At 42.2% G+C, this 25,675-nt stretch overlaps 1 protein-coding gene across 2 annotated transcripts in view; it reads right to left on the reverse strand.

Moving 5' to 3' along the window:
- The window catches only part of MON2 (MON2 homolog, regulator of endosome-to-Golgi trafficking), a 144,066-nt gene that overhangs the window by 62,327 nt on the left and 56,064 nt on the right, over positions 1–25,675 (reverse strand). For both annotated transcript variants that reach the window (XM_073651592.1, XM_073651591.1), the window contains exons 12-20: positions 24,345–24,571; positions 23,551–23,632; positions 19,403–19,584; positions 18,938–19,050; positions 18,587–18,691; positions 17,679–17,759; positions 17,522–17,595; positions 16,095–16,185; positions 11,637–11,738 (exon numbers count right to left, since the gene is read on the reverse strand). In XM_073651592.1, coding sequence (XP_073507693.1) covers positions 11,637–11,738; positions 16,095–16,185; positions 17,522–17,595; positions 17,679–17,759; positions 18,587–18,691; positions 18,938–19,050; positions 19,403–19,584; positions 23,551–23,632; positions 24,345–24,571 — 1,057 coding nt within the window. The remainder of the gene's footprint in view (positions 1–11,636; positions 11,739–16,094; positions 16,186–17,521; positions 17,596–17,678; positions 17,760–18,586; positions 18,692–18,937; positions 19,051–19,402; positions 19,585–23,550; positions 23,633–24,344; positions 24,572–25,675) is intronic.

A 25,675-nucleotide genomic window follows, 5' to 3' on the forward strand; every position in this document is an offset into this window, starting at 1 on the left:
CTGCTGATTTGTCGCGGATGCCAGCCGACCGCGACCAATCAGCGAGATTGGCGCCAAATTGAAACAACGCTCTGATCTCCTGACGGCAAGTGTGAACGGAGGACCGAGGAGCGGCGCAGCCGGTCGGGATGCTTCTGCTGCGAGCAGCCGGTCGGGATGCTTCTGCTGCGAGCAGCCGGTCGGGATGCTTCTGCTGCGAGCAGCCGGTCGGGATGCTTCTGCTGCGAGCAGCCGGTCGGGATGCTTCTGCTGCGAGCAGCCGGTCGGGATGCTTCTGCTGCGAGCAGCCGGTCGGGATGCTTCTGTTGCGAGCAGCCGGTCGGGGTGCTTCTGCTGCGAGCAGCCGCTCATCTCCCAGCTGCTCGCAGCGGAAGTACCCGCACAGGCAGCGCCGCTCCCCGGTCCTCACTAATACGACGCTGATTGGTCGCGGTGGCCGGCCACGACCAATCAGCGATTTTGGTGCCAAATATAAACACCGCTCTGCTGATTGGTCGCGGTTGCCGGCCGCGAATAATCAGCATTATTGGCGCCAAATTTAAATACCGCTCTGCTGATTGTTCGCGACCGCCAGCCGCGACCAATCTGCGATATAGGCGCCAAATTTTAACACCGCTTTGCTGATTGCGCCCGGTCGGCCGCATACATATTCTAGAATACCTGATGCGTTAGAATCGGCCACCATCTAGTCATTAATATTCGAGTATTTTTCCAAAATCTGAGAATCTGCTTTACCATATTTACAATGGTAATATTGTAAATATGCAAATATACAGTGCCTTGTGAAAGTATTTGGCCCCCTTGAACTTTTCTATCTTTTGCCACATTTCTGGCTTCAAACATAAAGATATAAAATTCTAATTTTTTTCAGAAGAATCAACAAGTGAGACACAATCGTGACGTGGAACGAAATTTATTGGATATTTTAAACTTTTTAAAAAATTAAAAACTGAAAAGTGGGGCGTGCAATATTATTCGGCCCCCTTGAGTTAATACTTTGTAGCGCCACCTTTTGCTGCGATTACAGCTGCAAGTCGCTTGGGGTATGTCTCTATCAGTTTTGCACATCGAGAGGCTGAAATTCTTGCCCATTCTTCCTTGCAAAACAGCTCGAGCTCAGTGAGGTTGGATGGAGGGCGTTTGTGAACAGCAGTTTTCAGCTCTTTCCACAGATTCTCGATTGGATTCAGGTCTGGACTTTGACTTGGCCATTCTAACACCTGGATACGTTTATTTTTGAATGATTCCATTGTAGATTTTGCTTTATGTTTGGGATCATTGTCTTGTTGGAAGATAAATCTCCGTCCCACTCTCAGGTCTTTTGCAGACTCCAACAGGTTTTCTTCCAGAATGGTCCTGTATTTGGCTCCGTCCATCTTCCCATCAATTTTAACCATCTTCCCTGTCGCTGCTGAAGAAAAGCAGGCCCAAACCATGATGCTGCCACCACCATGTTTGACAGTGGGGATGGTGTTTTGAGGGTGATGAGCTGTGCTGCTTTTACGCCAAATATATCATTTTGCATTGTGGCCAAAAAGTTCGATTTTGGTTTCATCTGACCAGAGCAACTTATTCCACATGTTTGGTGTGTCTCCCAGGTGGCTTGTGGCAAACTTCAAACGAGACTTTTTATGGATATCTTTGAGAAATGGCTTTCTTCTTGCCACTCTTCCATAAAGGCCAGATCTGTGCGGTGTACGACTGATAATTGTCCTATGGACAGACTCTCCCACCTCAGCTGTAGATCTCTGCAGTTCATCCAGAGTGATCATGGGCCTTTTGGCTGCATCTATGATCAGTCTTCTCCTTGTTCGAGATGAAAGTTTAGAGGGACGGCCGGGTCTTGGAAGATTTGCAGTGGTCTGATACTCCTTGCATTTCAATATGATCGCTTGCACAGTGCTCCTTGAGATGTTTAAAACTTTGGAAATCATTTTGTATCCAAATCCGGCTTTAAATTTCTCCACAACAGTATCTCGGACCTGCCTGGTGTGTTCCTTGGTCTTCATGATGCTCTCCGCACTTGAAACATAACCCTGAGACTATCACAGAGCAGGTGCATTTATACGGAGACTTGGTTACACACAGGTGGATTCTATTTATCATTACCAGTCATTTAGGACAACATTGGATCATTCAGAGATCCTCACTGAACTTCTGGAGTGAGTTTGCTGCACTGAAAGTAAAGGGGCCGAATAATATTGCACGCCCCACTTTTCAGTTTTTAATTTTTTAAAAAAGTTTTAAAATATCCAATACATTTCGTTACACTTCACGATTGTGTCCCACTTGTTGTTGATTCTTCCCCCAAAAAATAGAATTTTATATCTTTATGTTTGAAGCCAGAAATGTGGCAAAAGGTAGAAAAGTTCAAGGGGGCCAAATACTTTCACAAGGCACTGTATACACACACACACACACTAATAAAATGTGTTAAACACAGCGTGTAAAATATCTTTGACTTTAGGGTGATAATAGAGTAATAGAGATGGATGTAAAATATCCTAGGCTTTAAGGTAATAGGGTAATACAGGCTCACAGACTGCTGAGGAGCACAGGCCACGCCCCAGATGACATCACCATTCTGTGCACACTGCTGTGAGAGCTGCGCTCAGCGGCAGGCTATGATCTGTGCACGGCACAGACAGGGAAATCTCTCTACTCTGTGCTTTGAATGTACTGTAACAGGAGGCAAAGAGCTGAACTGTAACAGCACAGGAATAGAGCAGAGTTTTAGAAACAAGTAATTTAAGAAGTACAGTATCTTCATTTCTCAGTAAGCTTTATAATACTTTGACAATCTGGGTGCCGCAAAAAACCCTCTAACACACATGGCGTGTATGCATAACAAATAAAGTAATTATTTTAGCAATCATGCATAACACTTGAGTTAAATATAAAACATTAATTTTATTAAACAACTGAAAATGGACAAAGAGACAATGCCTAATGTAATAAGAGACAGGCTCGGTTTCAAAGGAGCTCGTGATGATAGGCACAAAGGTCTTCAACAGACACCTGTGATAGGAACAGGGATAGCGGCACCATGACAATTATTGGAACATACGACAATCAGGAAGACGGCATCTTCCACACCTTTAAAAAACACTCGGGGATTTTATTTATGGACCCCGACCTACAAGGTATAATTCCACCTACTCCTAGTGTCAGCTATAGGAGGGACCACCTAGTACACAGATTGGTCAATTCAGGTATGTGATTAGATAGAAAGGTATGTGTTTTTTTAGATGCGGGGATTGATGCGTTTGTGAGTGGACAAGTTCCACAGCTCCTCCTCTGATAAAACATTTTATGCTAGGGATTTTTCCAATTGTAAGACATCTGGAGTAATATCCAGGGCTACCTGTACCTGCCCCATGGATTACACTGGAAACGCCACTAGAGGGTTTAGTAGGCAGTACCAATACATATTGTAGGGGGGTCGCCTGGAGCCACAGCACACCACGTCACTGGCCTGAGTGCCACTTTTTTTTTTTTTTTTATAGTTGTTGGTTTACTTTTTTTTATATATATCCGATTGCTTTTAACCCCTTTAAAGCCTTGGATATACTAGTACTCCCCAGGCCATCACCCCCAATTCAGTGAGGGCTCCGGCACTGAGCCCAAACTGAACCGGGCGCATGTCAGCTGATCCTTACAGCTGACATGTGCCCGCAACAGCCGCAGGATGTATTGCGATCTACCCGCGGCTGTTAACCAGTGAAACGCCTCTGTCCCGGGTCACTGATGGGTGGGCATGGCAACCTGGGGTCTGCAGCAGACTCCTGTGGTTGTCATGTCTCGCTAGCTATGAGTGCCACCTAGTGGAGCCTCACACCATTACTGACCCACTGCCAAACCGGTCATGCTGAAGGATGTTGCAGGCAGCAGATCACTCTCCACGGCGTCTCCAGACTCTGTCACGTCTGTCACATGTACTCAGTGTGAACCTGCTTTCATCTGTGAAGAGCACAGGGCACCAGTGGCGACTTTGCCAATCCTGGTGTTCTGTGGCATTTCTTTGGAGGGCAGCACAGCCCTCCATGTGCTCACCAGAGGTAGCCTGACTGCCATTAGGTACCGAGATGAGATCCTCAGACCCCTTGTGAGACCATATACTGGTGCGGTTGGCCCTGGGTTCCTCCTAATGCAAGACAATGTCAGACCTCATGTGGCTGGAGTGTGTCAGCAGTTCCTGCAAGATGAAGGCATTGAAGCTATGGACTGGCCCGCCCGTTCCCCAGACCTGAATCCGATTGAGCACATCTGGGACATCATGTCTCGCTCCATCCACCAACGTCACGTTGCACCACAGACTGTCCAGGAGTTGGCGGATGCTTTAGTCCAGGTCTGGGAGGAGATCCCACAGGAGACCATCCGCAACCTCATCAGGAGCATGCCCAGGCGTTGTAGGGAGGTCATACAGGCACGTGGAGGCCACACACAATACTGAGCCTCATTTTGACTTGTTTTAAGGACATTACATCAAAGTTGGATCAGCCTGTAGTGTGTTTTTCCACTTTAATTTTGGGGGTGACTCAAAATCCATATATGAGTCCATATATGAGAATATTTCATTCATTCAGATCTAGGATGTGTTATTTGAGTGTTCCCTTTATTTTTTTGAGCAGTGTTTATATATTAGATTTATATATATATATATATATATATATATATATATATATATATATATATATATATATATATATATATATATATCTATATCTTATACACACACACACACACATACAGTACAGACCAAAAGTTTGGACACACCTTCTCATTTAAAGATTTTTCTGTATTTTCATGACTATGAAAATTGTACATTCACACTGAAGGCATCAAAACTATGAATTAACACATGTGGAATTATATACTTAACTAAAAAGTGTGAAACAACTGAAAATATGTCTTATATTCTAGGATCTTCAAAGTAACCACCTTTTGCTTTGATGACTGCTTTGCACACTCTTGGCATTCTCTTGATGAGCTTCAAGAGGTAGTCACCGGAAATGTCTTCCAACAATCTTGAAGGAGTTCCCAGAGATGCTTAGCACTTGTTGGCCCTTTTGCCTTCACTCTGAGGTCCAGCTCACCCCAAACCATCTCGATTGGGTTCAGGTCTGGTGACTGTGGAGGCCAGGTCATCTGGCGTAGCACCCCATCACTCTCCATCTTGGTCATTGTCCTGTTGAAAAATAAATGATGGTCCAACTAAACGCAAACCGGATGGAATAGCATGCCGCTGCAAGATGCTGTGGTAGCCATGCTGGTTCAGTATGCCTTCAATTTTGAATAAATCCCCAACAGTGTCACCAGCAAAGCACCCCCACACCATCACACCTCCTCCTCCATGCTTCACGGTGGGAACCAGGCATGTAGAGTCCATCCGTTCACCTTTTCTTCGTCGCACAAAGACACGGTGGTTGGAACCAAAGATCTCACATTTGGACTCATCAGACCAAAGCACAGATTTCCACTGGTCTAATGTCCATTCCTTGTGTTCTTTAGCCCAAACAAGTCTCTTCTGCTTGTTGCCTGTCCTTAGCAGTGGTTTCCTAGCAGCTATTTTACCATGAAGGCCTGCTGCACAAAGTCTCCTCTTAACAGTTGTTATAGAGATTTGTCTGCTGCTAGAACTCTGTGTGGCATTGACCTGGTCTCTAATCTGAGCTGCTGTTAACCTGCGATTTCTGAGGCTGGTGACTCGGATAAACTTATCCTCAGAAGCAGAGGTGACTCTTGGTCTTCCTTTCCTGGGGCGGGCCTCATGTGAGCCAGTTTCTTTGTAGTGCTTGATGGTTTTTGCAACTGCACTTGGGGACACTTTCAAAGTTTTCCCAATTTTTCGCACTGACTGACCTTTATTTCTTAAAGTAATGATGGCCACTCGTTTTTTCTTTACTTAGAATTTGTATTATGGCAAGAAAAAAGCAGCTAACAGTCTATTCAGTAGGACTATCAGCTGTGTATCCACCTTACTTCTGCACAACACAATTGATCGTCCCAACCCCATTTATAAGGCAAGAAATCCCACTTATTAAACCTGACAGGGCACACCTGTGAAGTGAAAACCATTTCTGGTGACTACCTCTTGAAGCTCATCAAGAGAATGCCAAGAGTGTGCAAAGCAGTCATCATAGCAAAAGGTGGCTACTTTGAAGAACCTAGAATAGACATATTTTCAGTTGTTTCACACTTTTTTGTTAAGTATATAATTCCACATGTGTTAATTCATAGTTTTGATGCCTTCAGTGTGAATGTACAATTTTCATAGTCATGAAAATACAGAAAAATCTTTAAATAAGAAGGTGTGTCCAAATCACCTATTTGCATTTTTGAACATTATCCTTTTCCTTTCACATTGTCGCATAGTTATTTTTATATTTATATATATTATATATTTATTATCTATTTATACATTGGCACATTATCCCTTCCTTGTATTATATGTGTATATTTACTGTATATTTGCACGTTATGTTACACTTGTATCATCAAACTGTTTAGTTACATCTCTGTATCCCATTTACCAGATATGTCCTCACTCATCAGTATCAAACATATAATTGCCCCGTGTTATATGGGTCAAACTTTGTGTGCCTATGTGTTCTGGTCGGTCATGTGCACATGCGCCGCCTGTGCTCCTGTTGTCTGCTGGCTCTGTGTTTCTATGTGTCAGGTGACTCAGGTCACATGACTTGTTCCCGACGTCACTGGTCACATGACGTGGGCGCCTGCAGTTTTCAGTCCCTCCTGACGGCGCATGCGTGATCATCCTGCCTGACCATCTTGCATCGGCCAGTATGTATCGCCCGTATTACCTTTCCAATAATTTTATTAACATTTTATAACATATTAAGTGGTGAGGGTAAGGTTAGAGAATAAAGGAAGGTTCAGGGGAAGGGGGAGGAATGAATAGGAAGGGGGAAAGGGATATAGGGGAGGAAAACTCAAAAAGTAAATAAAGATTTATAAACGGTATAAAACATAGTATTACAATAAAAAGTTGCCGTGAAAATCAAAATGAGTTTGTAGAATAACTTGATCCGAATACAACAAATACCCAGAGAAATAACATTAGCATATGAATAAATAGTATTGAGCAATGGTCAAAGATGTACTTCGGACCAACGTGCCCATTTTTTTAAATATTTGTTGAGGTTATTATTGGAGGTTGCAAATTTGTATTCGTATGACTTGTGTAGGACCGGTCTCTCTTTAATTTCTGAAAACATAGGTACATCTGTTTTATTTCCAGTGGAGTGCGATGGCGTTTTTAACCACTAGGATGGTATGGATTATGATGGATCTTTCTGAAGGTGGTGTATCTTCTAGGTCTATAGAAAGTGAGGCCAATTGAGGGGTAAGGGTAATTTTGCTGTTTGTTAATTTTTTAATAAACTCAGACGTTTGGGCCCATAAGACCTGTATTTTGGGGCAGCTCCAGAAAATATGGACAAGATGTCCATGGAGTCCACAGTTTCTCCAACACAGTGGAGAATTCTTTGGATTTATACAAGAGTGTCTAGAAGGAGTGAAATACCACCTTGATGTTAGTTTAAAATAGGACTCATGTAATGCCATAGATATATTGGAACTGTATGTATATACTAATGCATTTTCCCATATTTCAGGGTGAAAAGATACCTTCAAATCAGATTCCCATCTAGTCATACTAGTATTTTTTACTAGTGAAGTATCGCTGATAAACCAGCTGTAAATATTTCTACAGCTCCAAAATATATTGTGGTTGATATTACACAAAAGGTTAACGGTTGCCTCTGAAATTAAAGGATTATTAGATAAGAAATATTACCATCCATCATCCTAGGCACTCGCCCCTTCCGGCTTATACCCTTTCTCTCACCCACCCCGTCCCTTTTTCCTTTCCCCTCCTTCTTCCATTTCTTCCTGCTGTGAGGGCATCACATACCGGCAATTGTGTACTGTTGGGGATAGGCATTTATACACCACTATTGCTTACAGATATTTACATGGTGCCTGATAATACGCCATTTTGTACTTAGCAGTTTAATACTTGTTTGATTCCATCAATTAAATCTTTATACACAAAACTTTTGGATGTATCATATAGGCACTGCATACTGCCATCTTTGTACCTGGTGTTATTTTATTTTTGTATTCCAATTCTATATATCATATTTTGCAACATTGTCCACATGCTTATTATCTATTGGTCCTTTAATTATGGTGGTTTACACACTATTTTTTGTATTTGAATGCGGGCATTCTTGTGCTTGTAGTGCCACTATAACCATTACTTTAATAAAGGTTTTTTATCCATCCATCATTGTCATATTGATATTTGGACCCGACGTTCGGTGGTTCTCTTGTTTGTTGTGCTCTCATCCCGATGGTCTGCCATTTATTTTGTCCATATAGCACACAATTTTGATTGTACAGGTATTTTATATTGACCATTTGGTCCTTGCTGAAATCCCTCATACATGTGGCTATAAGCATTGTGTTTTTGTGTTTTGCATAAAAGTCTACATAGCATTAAAGTGAATCTGCCAGCAGGTTTTTGCTATGTAATCTGAGAGCAGATTATTTAGGAGCAGAGACCCCGATTACAGTGATGCGGCACTTGGCTGTGTTTTGCCGTTTCAATACAATCAGTGTTTTATTAGCTGGAGATTATCAGTACTGGACTACTGGCCTCATGCCTCCACCACTGACTAGCTGCTCTATTACTATACAATGTACGCAGAAAGCTGTGGTGTGGAAGGGGTTACACACAGCTCAACCACTGAGCTCTGCTAGATCTGCAGCAGTATTATTGTTATATTATTATTCATTTTTAGGGCACCATACAAAACACAAATTTAAAATATGGTGACCTAACTAATAGACTGGTATCAAAAGGAGAGGGTTTATATTCAATAGGATTATGGGAAAGAAGACAGCAGATTAGGGGGTTGGCGGCAGCTCCGGTGGTGGTGAAGTGAAGGGGGGGTCTTTGCAGGCTATAAGCTTTCTTGAACAGGTGGGTACAAGTTCCGTCTGCAGCAGAGAAAACAGACTCAATCATAGCTGTTGCACCCAGTAAACTAAGTGATATATGGCTGGAATCAAGGTCTCTGTCCCTACCTCATGCCATTATCAGATTGTGTAGAAAAAAAACTGCTGTCAGATTCCTTTTAAAGGGTTATTCCCAATTTAGTAAATTATCCATGCAATAGGGAATAACAGACTTCTGTGACCTACAGCAATCCCAAGAATGGGGCTCTGCATATGCCCATCTGAAAGGGGTGGAGGTGAGCATGCATTACTTCTGCTCCATTCATTGTCTATAGGACTGCTGGAGAAAGTGGAACACAGTACCATATAAAAACATGGCAGATTGTGCACATAAGATGCATGCAGTGCAAACGTACCTTCTGAGCAGGACAAGAGCAAGCAGAGGAAAAAGACAGAGCACCTCGTGAAAACAGATACAACGTGAATACATTGCACAGTTCTGCAAATGTAAAGTCTGAAATCACAGCCACATATTGAAATGAAACCGGTGACTTTTTCGGAAATTAAAATGTGAGCTGTACACTGGTATTGTACAGATGAGTGCAGTAAGGTGTGAAATATGGCATCCATAAACCGCTATTAGCTTACAAGATACATCTGTATTTCTCCAATTTCAGACAGATGATCTACCACGTGCTGAAAACTATGCCATTAATGGAATAATATAAAACTACACCGCGTGCAGAATTATTAGGCAAATGAGTATTTTGATCACATGATACTTTTTATACATGTTGTCCTACTCCAAGCTGCATAGGCTTGAGAGCCAACTACCAATTAAGTAAATCTGGTGATGTGCATCTCTGTAATGAGGAGGGGTGTTGACTAATGACATCAACACCCTATATAAGGTGTGCTTAATTATTAGGCAACTTCCTTTCCTTTGGCAAAATGGGTCAGAAGAGAGATTTGACGGGCTCTGAAAAGTCCAAAATTGTGAGATGTCTTGCAGAGGGATGCAGCAGTCTTGAAATTTCCAAACTTTTGAAGCGTGATCACCGAACAATCAAGCGTTTCATGGCAAATAGCCAACAGGGTCGCAAGAAGCATGTTGGCCAAAAAGGTGCAAAATAACTGCCCATGAATTGATGAAAATCAAGCGTGAAGCTGCCAAGATGCCATTCGCCACCAGTTTTGCCATATTTCAGAGCTGCAACGTTACTGGAGTATCAAAAAGCACATGGTGTGCGATACTCAGGGACATGGCCATGGTAAGGAAGGCTGAAAAGCGACCACCTTTGAACAAGAAACATAAGATAAAACGTCAAGAATCAGACAAGAAATATCTTAAGGCTGATTTTTCAAAGGTTTTATGGACTGATGAAATGAGAGTGACTCTTGATGGGCCAGATGGATGGGCCAGAGGCTGGATCAGTAAAGGGCAGAGAGCTCCACTCCGACTCAGACGCCAGCAAGGTGGAGGTGGGGTACTGGTATGTGCTGGTATCATCAAAGATGAACTTGTGGGACCTTTTCGGGTTGAGGATGGAGTGAAGCTCAACTCCCAGACCTACTGCCAGTTTCTGGAAGACAACTTCTTCAAGCAGTGGTACAGGAAGAAGTCGGTATCGTTCAAGAAAAACATGATTTTCATGCAGGACAATGCTCCATCACATGCATCCAACTACTCCATAGCGTGGCTGGCCAGTAAAGGTCTAAAAGAAGAAAAAATAATGACATGGCCCCCTTGTTCACCTGATCTGAACCCCATAGAGAACCTGTGGTCCATCATAAAATGTGAGATCTACAGGGAGGGAAAACAGTACACCTCTCGGAACAGTGTCTGGGAGGCTGTGGTGGCTGCTGCACGCAATGTTGATGGAAAACAGATGAAGCAACTGACAGAATCTATGGATGGAAGACTGTTGAGTGTCATCGTAAAGAAAGGTGGCTTTATTGATCACTAATTTTTTTTGTTTTTGCATGTCAGATATGTTTATTTCTAAATTTTGTGCACTGATATTGGTTTACCTGGTGAAAATAAACAAGTGAGATGGGATTATATTTGGTTTTTATTAAGTTGCCTAATAATTCTGCACAGTAATAGTTACCTGCACAAACAGAAATCCTCCTAAGATAGCCAAATCTAAAAAAAACCACTCCAACTTCCAAAAATATTAAGCTTGGATATTTATGAGTCTTTTGGGTTGATTGAGAACATAGTTGTTGATCAATAATAAAAATAATCCTCTAAAATACAACTTGCCTAATAATTCTGCACACAGTGTACATGGCAGCACTGTCAGGACAGAGTGCACGCAGCTCTGCAGCATAGAAGAATAGCTACTTGTGAGGGACGCCTTAGGGTAGTCATCCTAGGGATGTGACGAGGGATAATTGTTTTCTAAGTATTTTTGTAAGGTGTACTATAAATAGGTCAGAAAACATTTAAAGGGAGTGTGTAATCTAGATTTTTTTAACTAATGAAATCATCATAAATAACTAAACAGAGACGAGGGGAAAAAAAAAAAGGCCACCAAAAATTAAAAAATACAAAATTAAATTTAAACAATATGCAATTTTACAAAAACACATCCCCTTTAAGACCAATAAAGTGAGAAATAGGATTAAAGCTCTAGGACAGAATTTACCTCTATTAAATGTCCGGTCAATGGCCTCCACAAGATCTCAATTCTGTGCATATTCACTAAGCCAGTCTCCAGTAACTTGGCAACAGCAAAGAGAGAGGGCTCCTGTTAGAGAGAACGGCATTATAACACAAGAAGTACAAGTAAATGGTTAGATATACGGGCAGCCACCCTCCCAGCACACTGCCATGTACATTCTACTTCAGAAGCTAAATAAAAATGGAAGTTCATTCAACGGCCACCTCCAATAAAAAGCAGATTTCAGAGCAGTACAGCCAAATATCCTACTGACCCCACTCCTACTAAATGCCATTCAGAAAAGAGAAATAATTGCCACTAAAAGATGATTTTTTTAGTGTTCTGAACTGTCCCCTTTATAGTTTCCCAATGGGAGACACTAGGTAAATAAGGACCAGGAATATTGAATCTTAAAGGGGACCTGTCACGCTAGTTACCTGCAGATACAGGAGTAATCATACCTGGCTGGGGAGATAGGGGAGGAAAATAGGTGTATAGAAATCAATGGCCTGTAGAGAGCTGACTGGAATGTTAAAGGAAAGCTGTCAGCATGTTTTGCCATGTAATGTGAGAGCAGCACAACGCAGGGACAGAGAGCCTGATTCCAGCAATGTATCACTGGGCTGCTTACTATAGTTTTGATAGAATCCCTGTTATAGATGAAGCAGTGGCCTGAATGATGGGCCCTGTATAACCCAGCCCTTACCCCTGACTGTCAGCTTCCTGTGTACACTGTGCAGTGTCATCAAACTGTCTGTGGTGGGGGCGGGGTTAAATAGATTAGCTGGACTGGCTTGCAGGTGTGACCTAGTCCTGTAGTGATAATCTCCTGCTGATAAAACACTGATTACATTGGGGGGGGGGGGATCAAGCAATAGCAGAAATTATGACAATAATACAAAATTACCATTTCATTTTTACCCTGCAGGTTCTCTTAAGTCTGTAGGTGATCAGGTTTAGAATATCAGAGCAAAACACCAAGAAAGTGTCAGGACTTGTCAGCAGCAAAGACAACACATCAGTTCTAATCAAAAAGAAACTGAACATCTTTGAAATCAATCCTGAAGTGACAGAGTATTACATGAAAACCTGGACTCTGAACACAGGGAGCAGTGTGCATCTCTCACGGCCTCCTCAGTGGTGCCACGCTCTGTCCAGCAGAGCTCAGGAGGGAATCGCACCGCTCAGCAGATCAGTGCTGTCAGAACCAAGCATTACTCCTTGTTTCAAAGAAAACACCAAAAGGACGTGTGACAAATCCTCCCAATCCCTGCAAAGTCATTTTCTATACAAGAGCAATTGTAGGTCTGATGCCTCACTATATGTCTAACCTTACTGCAGCCACTGCAAGGGAGATGCTTGATTATTGCCAGCGCTGAAGAAGGGCCCAAAGAGATCAGCTGATTGCCAGGCTGACTTCAATTAAGAAAGTGATCGTCTTAATGAGACGACTCATTAAACAGAAAGAAACAGCATGGAAACACAGGAAACTTCAGAAGGGAGGGAAACATTTGCAGGATCACAAGGCTACGTTCCCACAATGAGCTTTTGGTGCGTTTTTGAAGCGTCAAAAACGCAGCGTCTTACAGTTCCAGCAAAGTGGTTGGGATTTATAGAGATCTCACGCCCACGGTGCTTCTTTTCTTTTTACGCAGCATAAACTGACCTGCGGTGCGTGTATGAAATCCGTAATATGTCACTTTCTATTCCCCCATAGACTTGCATTAGATGAGGAAAATCCGCACATGCATTTTCACGGCAGAAACGCATCAAAAACGTGTAATCTGCCCCTATGTATATCAATAAAGTTTTGTCTGTAAAGCGCTGTGGAATTAATGGCGCTATATAAGTGAGTAAAATAAATAAAAAGTATCAGAAACAAAGCAGCTTTATTTAAAGCATGAATACCAAAAAGAGACAAAAAAACGCAGCGTCACAAACGTGATAAAAACGCACACAAAAACGCAATGAAAAACAGCAAGTAACCCAAGCCAAATAGTAGGTGCAGAAATTCCAAGGCATCAAAACTCACCGAATACTCAACGTGGGAACGTAGCCTAATCTGTTAACTGTTTCTTTGCAGAATTATAAATTTATTCCACCCAACAGAGAGAGGTCTTACCAGCAAAAAGAGAAGAAAAAAGCGGTTGTCTGGGGCTTCAACATTGATGGCCTACCCTTCATGTTCACACGTTCAGTATATGGTCAGTATTTTACATCAGTATATGTAAGACAAAACCAGGAGTGGAACAGTCCGATAAAGGAAAATAAAAACACGTGGTTTACAAATACCAATGTAAAATACTAACCAAATACTGAACGTGGCCTTAGGGTATGTTATTAAAGGGCTTGTCCACTACTAGGACAACCCCTTCTTGATCTAAATGTTTGGCCCTGATAAAATAAAAAATCTTACACTCACCTCCAGTGAGGGCGCCATTCCAGCAGTGTCGGCACTCGTCGGGGCTCCCGTGCTGTTGTTGTGACACGTGACCTCAGCACCCAATCAGCGCCGGCATCATTGTCCCTGCCTTCTGTCGAATCGAACATGAAGAGGAAGTCTGGGCTGCACCTGATCTCTGACTACCTCTTCATTTTTCAATTAGTATGAAGACAGGGCCAGTGACGCCAGAGCTGATTGGGCGCCTGACTCACATGTTATAACAACCGCACGAGAGCCCCAGGACCGCGAGTGCCAACACTGCTGAAACGGCGCACGCAAGGGAGGGGAGTATAGCCTTTTTTATTTTATCGGGGCCAAAATCTGGTCGGTGGGGGAACACCCCCCACACCACAGCCAATCAGCAATTCCCGATGGAACTGCTCTGTTTTGGATCTTCACAGCACAGCTCTATCAACTGTATACTTGCAGCAGCTTGGTACCGAGTATCCGCCCACCTACTCAAATCAATAGATGGCAAATGTGCAGTACCCGGTCACAGCCACTATTCCGTTGACAGAGTTGTGCAGCTCTACAACTGAGCAGTCCCAACTGCCGCCACCGGGAACCGTGGATCTGCATGGGTGCTGTGTATCGCACCCCCAACAATCAAATATTGATGATCAATCCTAAGGACAGGCCATCAATGTTAGAGTCACAGACAACCACTTTAAGGTGCAATTAAAGGGAATCTGTCAGCAGGTTTTTCTACCTCATCTAAAACAGCCTTATGTAGGTAAAGGGAAGCTGAATCCAACGATGTATCACGTAGATTACTGGGTGCAGCCGTTCTCTTACACAGCTTTCAGATTTAGCATGAAGCAGAGCTGAGAAATCTAACCTCGCTCACACCAGGCACTGTATGTACAAAGTCCATAGAAAGTGAGGTGCTTATCACAGGAGGGGGTGGAGTCGGACTACTCCAGCAATGTTAATCTCTTAGTGATAAATCCTTCACAATTAGTAATCAACAGCATGCACTTTGACAAGTGACACATCCCTGACCTCTGTATTTCAATCTCTATCTCCTGCTGTCTTCAGATTACATAGCAAAAACCTGCTGACAGATTCCCTTTAAACTGCGTGATGCTTGACACTTAATATCCTGCTTACACAGCTCAGCCCTGCTTTAGATGCTCACTAAATGATCTGTTCTAGATCACTCCGTGCACTTAAGCAGCCACTGTTCCCAGAAGCACAAGTCCTGTTTACACAAAACAAAGTGCTGCCGAGAATGATAATCTTTTGAGCTGCATAAAGGTAATTTTACTCGCTGAACGTGCATTTTGATGATTGGCGGCCTGTTTAGACAGCGCGATTATCTTGAAAAGAGTCTTCCTAATCGTGCAGTGTAAACGGACCTTTAAACAAAGGGGTGAAATATGTTACAAATCTGGAATCTGCCATTTCCAAGTTCTCAAATTGCTTTATAGCACAAATTTTGTGCAGGTGTCACTTCTTGACAGTGGTTGGAATTGTGGTGCATCTTAACCTATGAATTTCTTAGAATGTAGACTTGATGGCAAGGGTAGGATTTGTGGCAATGTAGACATTTTAATTGTACCGGCTGAGACACTGCAAGGTGCCATAATACATTAGTGTACATATTACCATCACATATACATGTGGATATCTTCTGACCTTGTATACCTATGCTATACTAGATCTCCCCATCCCCTATCCTGTATATCATGCTGTATCCACGACACATCTACTCTAATACCGCCTGTCTCTATACCCCTCACATGTACTCTATTACAGGCTACCTTCTCCCGCACAATAAGACCTATGCTTTTCAGCCTGGTCAAGTAAATATCTGCCATTTAAATCTGCCACATTTATCTATACAGGATAATAAAAGATATATGCATCAGCGCGGATACATATATCTTTTACCCTTACAGCTTGTGGTAGCTGTCTTTATCTGCTGCAGGACTGAGTGAATTACTTACCAGCGCCCCCATCTACATTACACTTATCTATACAGCCATGATGTGTCTTACCTTGCTATTTCCATACGCCATGTCCATAGCCTCCAGCGATAATGAGCACAGTGCATTTATGAGATGATGCAAAGACACATCATCCAGGTATCTGAAACCATAATAGAGTCTTAAGAGTTTTTTCCCATATTTCCTTGACCTATATTTTTGGTTTACAGTTTACTGCAGAACTATGCCATTATGGGAAAACCACTCATTGTGAAGAAATTACTCAGAAATGTATGCACAGATCAACCAGAAGAGCACCAATCATTAATCCTTTGCAAGCTTTTGAAATGATTATAACGATTATAGCCAGGGAATCCAAGCCCAGTGTTGCACCTTCCATGGTACTACAATGAGTAAATGCCGGGACCACCTATCAATTAACTTGCAACATTATCTAAGACAATTTAAGCAATAGATGGAAGCAGACTATGTAATGGCCTCCAATGAAACATGCAATTCAACTACACACAGTTTCATCTTTCACAGCCATGGACATATGTCATGACAATAGCAGAGCATCTCAACTAGAAAAATAAGACATGAAGCTAAGGTGGATTGATATTGTGGATTTCAAACAATATGAGGGTAAGAAAGTGCAATATTCGGGGATCAGAATGCACGACAAGCTGCAAGTCACAGCAGGAGGAAAGATCACACCTGTTCCTGTTCACCATGTATAGCCTTGCAGTGACGTGATACAAAACCTATGGTCATGGTATCAGTCGGCTTACCAAGCAGAAAGGATGTGTACTCTCGGATTGTCACATCTAGAGGGTCTTAATTTTTTACTACAATAGCAGGTCCAAATTTAATGGCGCACTTAATTTTACTGGGATCTGGATCATACATACTTCTTTATACCTTTAAAGTGTACTTACATTTTAATCTTTTTTTATTTACCATCCCCTTCTCTACATGTCCTGCCGATTGGTGGGTTTTCTGAGTCCGGAGACCTTTACAATTAAATATTAAGAGATCTATGGAGGTCTCAAGACCCGGACCCTCAATGATCAGCAGGACATAGCAGGAAGGGAGGAGATAGTAAATAATGTATACAGTGATAGGTGCTTGAGTGACGATATATGCATATTGACTCATAATTGGCATGTCTGAACTCTGCACACAGGCATTTAGGAGATGTTTTGCATCTGAAGCTCTACTTAATTCAGAGTTTTAGCCACAAATGTGTAATTTTTTTGCACCATACATTGATACAAAATTGCATAAAGGACCCCATGGGTGTAAAGTGCTAGGTGAAATTTCCACAATATGACGGGGGTCTTTTTCCAGACAATACATAGGCATTGGGGTATAACACGACTTTATTTTATAATTTTGTTTTTTCTGCTATAGTGTAAAAATGAAATGTGTCCCAAAACTCCTGGCAGCTAAAGGATTAACCAGAATATCTTGATGTGTTAATAATTAAATTCTCTTACTGCGAGCTTTCAAACAGTCGGGAAAGTATTGTGGAGATAACAGGCAAGTCCGTCATAACGGCAGTGGTCAACACCTAGAAGAACAAAACGCAGATTATTCCGATATGCCAGCTAGTATATTGTATAATGGCATGATTTCTATACAGATTATGCTCACAGTGCTAGGGCCCTCCACCGCTCGCCCAGGCTTTAGTGCACCACCACTGCTGGGTTTTAAGCCAAGGATCCACACCAAGTGCTAAGTAAAGAGATTTCTGTTAATACACAGGAACATATTGCAAACTGATATACAATTAGAGAACTAACTAGAATCATGTAAGCAAGATAGACATTACTATAAAACAGTAAAAAGAATATATCATGTGGGAAGGACAGCATTTAAAAGTAAATCATATCTTTCTGTGACTAAATATTCATCAAGGCTCCAATTCATCAAAGCAATTTCGCCAGAATTCTGGCATAAATCTGCAAAATTTTGTCGCAAGTCAGGGGGAGCTGGGGAGGGACAGAAGGTGCGGTGGGCGCGTGACGCCACATATGTCTAATTCATGATGAGCTGTGCCCCCTTCTATGCCAGAAATCGCACTTCAGTCCCTGTCTCCACTAGTGTGACACTCCAGATTCACGAAGAGGTGTGCACTTCTTCATGAATCAGGAGTGTGACTCCACCGTGCCCCCTCAATTGCCAGTCTTCATTAATCGAGGCATAAGCACCCAACCACCAGAGACCCCAGCCCTTATATAAATCACAATACTTTCTGGCAGACTGGAGGCATCTAAATCACTTTGATAATGGTACAGCAAGGCAGATGAAATTACCTTTATTCCATCTGTTTCCTATGGCAGATTAATATGTGCTATAAGAACAATTCTGGACACTCAAAATGGTTAATTTCACAGTGATATCCCAAAAATGTTTCCACCTACAAAAGGACTACTTGGTGTAATGTAAAGCAGTGTATGCACTTATCTTTAATTGACAAACAATTTACAAGTACTATTTGCTTTGTTTTAGTCTTAAAAAAAATGATATATAGCTCTTATGGTTTATAAGGTACTACGTACCTGAAGAGTTGCAAGGACAAGTTGCCAAGAAGTCCCCAAATGCCCACCATGACAGTGTGCCAAATTAAGTAGGGTCCGCATACACTGTATATTCTTAGCAGTAAGCTGGAAGAAAAAGAAAAATGAGTAGGTAAGGCTGGGGTATGTTTTCAGGTTCCTATGACGAACAAAGTCAGAGCTGATTGACCCGATTAACTATAGACGGTTCTGTTCAGGTGGCTGTCATTTTGCAGGAAATGAAATAGCGCATCATGTTGCACTTTTTTTTCTATAAGACAGGCTGAACTTGTTCCTAATGGAGGCTCTGACATAAGTATGAATCTAAAATAAAAAATGATTAATTTCCAGTACCATTACTGTTCCTTGTGGCTGCAGCGCAAGAGGCTGTCCAACCGCTACTACTTGCTGGTGAGAGTCGCTTGATGGGCTGATCATCTGCACACTTTGCCCCTGGATCGAATAAGCTGGAGAAAAAGAATACAAGCAATATATATAGAAAGGAAAAAATATATAAATACTGGAAGTTAAGAAGACAATTCGCATTTTTTCCAAAGCTACATGAACTTGTAATTTGTCCACTGTGTAAGCTTATATGCTTTGGCATATTAGGTTTGAGCGGATACATTCCCTGCTGTAGAAAATGCGGATTAAAAAAAAGGAAAATCGATAATATAAGAAGGTATGAATTAATAATCATGCATAGAACATATCCCATTGTTGGCAGAACATGTATTGTTTGCACACAGAGACAACGACTTACTGCTAAGCAAGGAGACCCTGGGGTTTTTACCCCCGCCCATATGTAAAAGTGCTTACTTTTGTTGCTCAGAGCAGCAGATGTACTGTTCAGTACAGTGAGGGCATAGTGTGGCGGTAAGGAGCCTTTACAAATGGCAGTAATGAAGGCATCTCTTGGAGTGACAAGTCCCAGCTTTCCACACAGAGCTGCCATAGTCATTTCAGCTTTTAAGATATTTTCTGTTGCCGTTTCGTCCGTGCTGGAAGTAAAATGACAAAAACAAATGGCACTGCGTTACCAGCTTTTAAACCGTAGTATTAGATATATTATGCAGTAACAAACTTCTCTACGTGCAGTTTGAAAGGGTCTTACAACGAAGCATGTCAGCGCAATACTCGCAAAAATGTTACCACCTGGGGCAGATGCCGACAGATGTCTCATTCGAGAGAATTGGGTCTATCATTCAAATGAAACTCTGATCAGAGTGTGAGCAGTGTGCTCCGATTCTCTGAGATGAGAAGATGGACAAAGAGAAGTGTCTCCATCTTCTCCATTCTGTGAGACCGCGGAAATTGGACTGCACACAGATGTTATCCGAGTGCAGTCCGATGTTTCACACTCATTGATTACCTTACATAGCCAAGTGCGATCTGAATATTGGATTAAACTTGGGCATGCAGCGATTTTTTTTCTTTTGAAAGACTGTCCAATTAAAAAAAAAAATCGGACATGTGCTCGGCCCCATAGAATAACATTGGTTCAGGTGCGATCCGATGTTTTGTCGGATCACAATCGGAACGATAATATAGTCGTTTGCCCGAGCCCTTAGGGTAAGAAAACTGGATGAAGAAAGCATTTCAGGGGTTTTTCCACATTAGCATCGATAGGCGAGCGGGGCAGGTGACATTAAGTTTACTGATACCTGTCAGGAAATGTCACAATCAGCAGGTATTGCTCCTAGAATGGGACAGATGCGTGATACCTGCCGATCACACACATCTTGGAATGCTTCCTATTGAAGCCATAAGTCATGAAAAGCACTTTGGGGGATCGCCACCGCAAAGCTTTAACGTCCACCTCCTTTATAGGGGGAGACTTTTTCAGTGATCTGTGTGTCTATCCTCATGAGGTAATTGGATTGGAATTAAAGGAGGCTTTCCTGCGAACAAAATTAATTTTAATCAATAGATCTTAGAATAAAAATATGTTCCACATTTGAATGTGTTAAAAAAAATGCTTGTCTTGTCTGTATACTCTTTTGCTTCCTCTCTTACCCAGGAGATGTGGTATGATCAGCCCATGTCCCTGTATGGCCAGACACAGCCATTACACAGTACACAGCAGGGGCACATTTATAAGATTATCTCAGCACAGGAACATTTTATTTAAACACATCCAATTATGGAAGTTATTATTATTATTCCAAGATCTATTCATTAAAATGTAGGTTGTTCGTGGGAAAACCCATTTAAGACAGAAAATTGCTATATGTGAAGGGACACTAATTGTATGGCTTGATTAATTTATCCAGTGTCACTATTCAGACACTACATAAGGTTATGGTGGAAAATTGCTTTTGCAGGTGTAATTTATGGAAATAATTTTTGAGTCTATACAGGACTGTGAGATTATGTTTTTAATACGCATTTGTAATAAAGTGAACTACACTGCTCAAAAATAAAGGGAATACTCAAATAACACATCCTAGATCAGAATGAATGAAATATTGTCATTGAATACTTTGTTCTGTACAAAGCTGAATGTGCTGACAACAAAATCACACAAAAATCATCAATGGAAATCTAATTTATTAACCAATGGAGGCCTGGATTTGGAGTCACCCCCAAAATTAAAGTGGAAAAACACACTACAGGCTGATCCAACTTTGATGTAATGTCCTTAAAACAAGTCAAAATGAGGCTCAGTATTGTGTGTGGCCTCCACGTGCCTGTATGACCTCCCTACAACGCCTGGGCATGCTCCTGATGAGGTTGCGGATGGTCTCCTGTGAGATCTCCTCCCAGACATGGACTAAAGCATCCGCCAACTCCTGGACAGTCTGTGGTGCTACGTGACGTTGGTGGATGGAGCGAGACATGATGTCCCAGATGTGCTCAATCGGATTCAGGTCTGGGGAACGGGCGGGCCAGTCCATAGCTTCAATGCCTTCATTTTGCAGGAAATGCTGACACACTCCAGCCACATGAGGTCTGGCATTGTCCTGCATTAGGAGGAACCAGCACCAGTATATGGTCTCACAAGGGGTCTGAGGATCTCACCTCGGTACCTAATGGCAGTCAGGCTACCTCTGAAGTCAACATGGAGGGCTGTGCGGCCCTTCAAAGAAATGCCACCCACACCATTACATAGTTACATAGTTTATAAGGCCGAAAAAAGACAAGCGTCCATCCAGTTCAGCCTATTTCTTGTGCACTGCAGCTTTTCCGCAGCGTTGATCCAGGGGAAGGCAAAAAAAAAACATGCGGTATAGGCCAATTTACATCATTACTGACCCACTGCCAAACCGGCCATGCTGAAGGATGTTGCAGGCAGCAGATCGCTCTACACGGCATCTCGAGACTCTGTCACGTCTGTCACATGTGCTCAGTGTGAACCTGCTTTCATCTGTGAAGAGCACAGGGCGCCAGTGGCGACTTTGCCAATCCTGGTGTTCTGTGGCAAATGCAAAGCGTCCTACACGGTGTTGGGCTGTGCACACAACCCCCATCTGTGGACGTCGGGCCCTCATACCACCCTCATGGAGTCGGTTTCTAACTGTTTGTGCAGACACATGCACATTTGTGGCCTGCTGGAGGTAATTTTGCAGGTCTCTGGCAGTGCTCCTTCTGTTCCTCCTTGCACAAAGGCGGAGGTAGCGGTCCTGCTGCTGGGATATTGCCCTCCTACGGCCCCCTCCACGTCTCCTGGTGTACTGGCCTGTCTCCTGGTAGCACCTCCAGCCTCTGGACACTACGCTGACAGACACCGCAAACCTTCTTGCCACAGCTCGCATTGATGTGCCATCCTGGATGAGCTGCACTACCTGAGCAACTTCTGTGGGTTGTAGAGTCCGTCTCATGCTACCACGAGTGTGAAAGCACAACCAACATTCAAAAGTGACCAAAACATCAGCCAGAAAGCATTGGTACTGAGATATGGTCTGTGGTCCCCACATGCAGAACCACTCCTTTATTGAGGGTGTCTTGATAATTGCCAATAATTTCCATCTATTGTCTATTCCACTTGCACAGCAGCATGTGAAATTGATTGTCAATCAGTGTTGCTTCCTAAGTGGACAGTTTGATTTCACAGAAGTTTGATTTACTAGGAGTTATATTCTGTAGTTTAAGTGTTCCCTTTATTTTTTTGAGCAGTGTGTATATGTGTGAACTTCAGTGGTTATTCACTCCATTTAGATTGTAATATACTGATGAAAGGGAGTTAGTACTACATAAATATTGGAGGTCAATAGTATTTTTCAATATGAGCCAAGCCCCAAAGTGTAATATGTATTTTGTGAGAGCTTTTTTTTTTCATCTATAGCTGTGATGTCACCTGCCCCTCTCGCCTCTCATTGCAGAAGTGAGCAGAGCTTGACTAATCCTTTAAATGGGTGGTCAGATAGCAAAACATTTTCCCTAGCTATTTAGTCCCATAACATAAGCTGTTTTCTAAAATACTTGCTATAAAAATTTTACAGCAAAGCAATCAGGGAGCAGAGTCTGTGGTCACTATCACAGCCCCTAACCCCTCCCTGAAGTGTCATCAATGATGCTCGTTTCAGGGGTTGGTCCCTGCTCGGTCCCAGAGTGTGTCCCTTATGCATGATCGACCCCTGTGCCCAGAGCGCAGCGTCCGGTCTGTTGTCCGCTTAGTAATAAGCCGTCAGCAGAGCGGTGTCACTATACAAAGCCTGCAGGAGGACTAGTGCCGCCCCAGCAGATGATGTCACTGGTCTACGGGATCATATTACAGTTATTTGCCCCTACAGTGATTATCTATATAACACCATCACACCAAGGAGCTCTATACATTACATAGCAGTAAGGTGCGCTAATTAAGATTCCAACACAAATCATACAAAAAAAATGCAAAATACCCTAAGATGCTCAAGAAATCAAGTGAAAACCAATTGCTTGAAAACATCTGAAAAGTCATTTAAGAACCATTACGCACAGTGACAACAAGCACATAAACCGTTTAAGTGAAAAGCTTTTCTTCTTACCTTGCATCCAAAAGCAAGGAGAGGGCAGCGAGCAGTCCACACCAACAGGCATTGATCATCTCCTCCCAAACAGTTCTACCAACTTTAAAAGAAGAAAAACAATTACTAAGAAAAGTTTATGTAAAGAGAACCTCTGGAATATATTCTATGTCTCCTCATCTGTAAACGTAAAAGACAGTGACTGACGCAAGAAGTTGTTTTTTTTAATGCACCACACCAGCAGTTTTTATTTTGCTGCTTGAGTGGTGCTATTAATCTAAGTTCCCTGCCCCTAGTATCATACTTACCAGCCGCCGTCTTCTTTTCTCAGCGCCGCTCCAGGTTGTCTCCAGCAGTTTATGCCCTGCCGGATAGCTCCAGTGTTTACTGGGATAGTTCAATGCAAGTCTATGAGACAGAAAGAGGCCCTCATAGACTTACGCTGAGAGCTTGTGACCGTTACCCTCTGACTTCCCAGTCAGTCAGAAGTTGCGATCACAAGATGGCGGAACGGGACCAGGAAGAGCGAAAGACAGTGGCTGGTAAGTATAATATTAGGGTCAGGGAACTTACGTTAGTGATACCACTCCAGAGCTGAAATATAAAAACACTGCTTTAAAGAGTAAATGTTGGCCCAATCTCTTTCATGGGAGCCCAGCATGAAGCCAACTTTATTGTAAAAGATGCAAAAATTCAAAAAACCAACCAGAAAGCATGGTTTAAGAATCTTCTGCACACAGTGACATTTTTAGCTATATGAAAATGGATGAATGACACCCCCTAAAGTGTTAGAAACTTAGTAAAAAAAAAAAAACCTGGTTCTTCCTCAGGTGGATCTGACACAGAGCTGCCATCTTTCTGCTCAATGGTGGGTGATGGAGGTTCTTCTGCGGATATCTGGGAGTCTGTTTCAGCCTGACCAATTTCTCCTTCAATCATGGTAGTGATACCTCGCACCAGATCTAGCAAGCAGTGAAATGCCACAGACATAGCATAGCCCTCTGGGATAGTTGGAGGTTCCACTTTGTCCAGCATTTCAAGACTGCAACAGAAAGGAAATAATGCAAATCAAATGGCTAAGAGAATAGATAATGAAAAAGCAAAAGATTATGAGCAGAAGAAAATGTGTCCAACATGGTAATATGCAATATAAGCAATATTAACACCATGTAGCTCACACTGGCTCCTCTCCAAACATGTGCATCACTTTTACAAAATTAGTCACCACTGCAAACACTCAAAAAGGGTAATATTTCTGTATGGGAATATACAGTAATTGCTTATATTGTTATTATTATTTATTAGCTTACTAGAAACCCTCAGCTTCATTAAATGAATGAGATGTGTAATGATTGGAATGATTATGGGAGAATCTCAGTTAAAGAAGCACTCCTCCCAAAGTTTTCATCCTCCTAATATATTGCAGTCATCATATTATATAGCACTGTGTACTTACAATTGCTCATTTTGCCTTTCTACCCGATAATTCTTCTCTTTTCTCTGCTCTATGTAGAAACAGTGTCTTGTCCCTGCATTTATCATTCCCCTCTTCAACTCCTGACCCAGCTGCTTCCACCCCCCACCCCACCAGGGACTTTTGCAATGACTTTTGAGTTATACAGGGAAAATTGACCTCCTGTTTCTACAAAGAGAAGCTTAGAAAAATTCAGCTAGTCAGTTTTTAATCACATGATGTCATAGACAAAATGGAAAAGAGAAGAATTATTCAAGGGCAAAATGAGCAATTGTAAGTATACAGTGTCATATAATATGGTGACTGCAATATGTTAAGAGCATAAAAATTTTGTTGAGTACTTCTTTAAGAGGCATAAAAAATGATACGTTTCTGAACAGAAAGTAAAAGATGACTTAATGGGATATTCCGGGCTGAAAAGAAATCTATATGACTGCTGAATCACGACAATGTACGATGCGCACACCATCACGATTCCCCTTTATTATGTGTGCTAATTGGTGGTCGCATGGCCAAAAGTACGCAAATCACATTGGAGAAATAAGTATTTGATACACTGCCGATTTTGCAAGTTTTCCCACCTTCAGAGAATGGAGTGGTCTGTAATTTTTATCGTAGGTACACGTCAACTGTGAGAGACAGAATCTTAAAAAAAATCCAGAAAAATGACAT

The sequence above is a fragment of the Phyllobates terribilis genome, unplaced genomic scaffold (assembly GCF_046119375.1).
Source record: "Phyllobates terribilis strain yellow unplaced genomic scaffold, ASM4611937v1 Scaffold_11__3_contigs__length_659146591, whole genome shotgun sequence".
Classification (NCBI taxonomy): Eukaryota; Metazoa; Chordata; class Amphibia; order Anura; family Dendrobatidae; genus Phyllobates; species Phyllobates terribilis.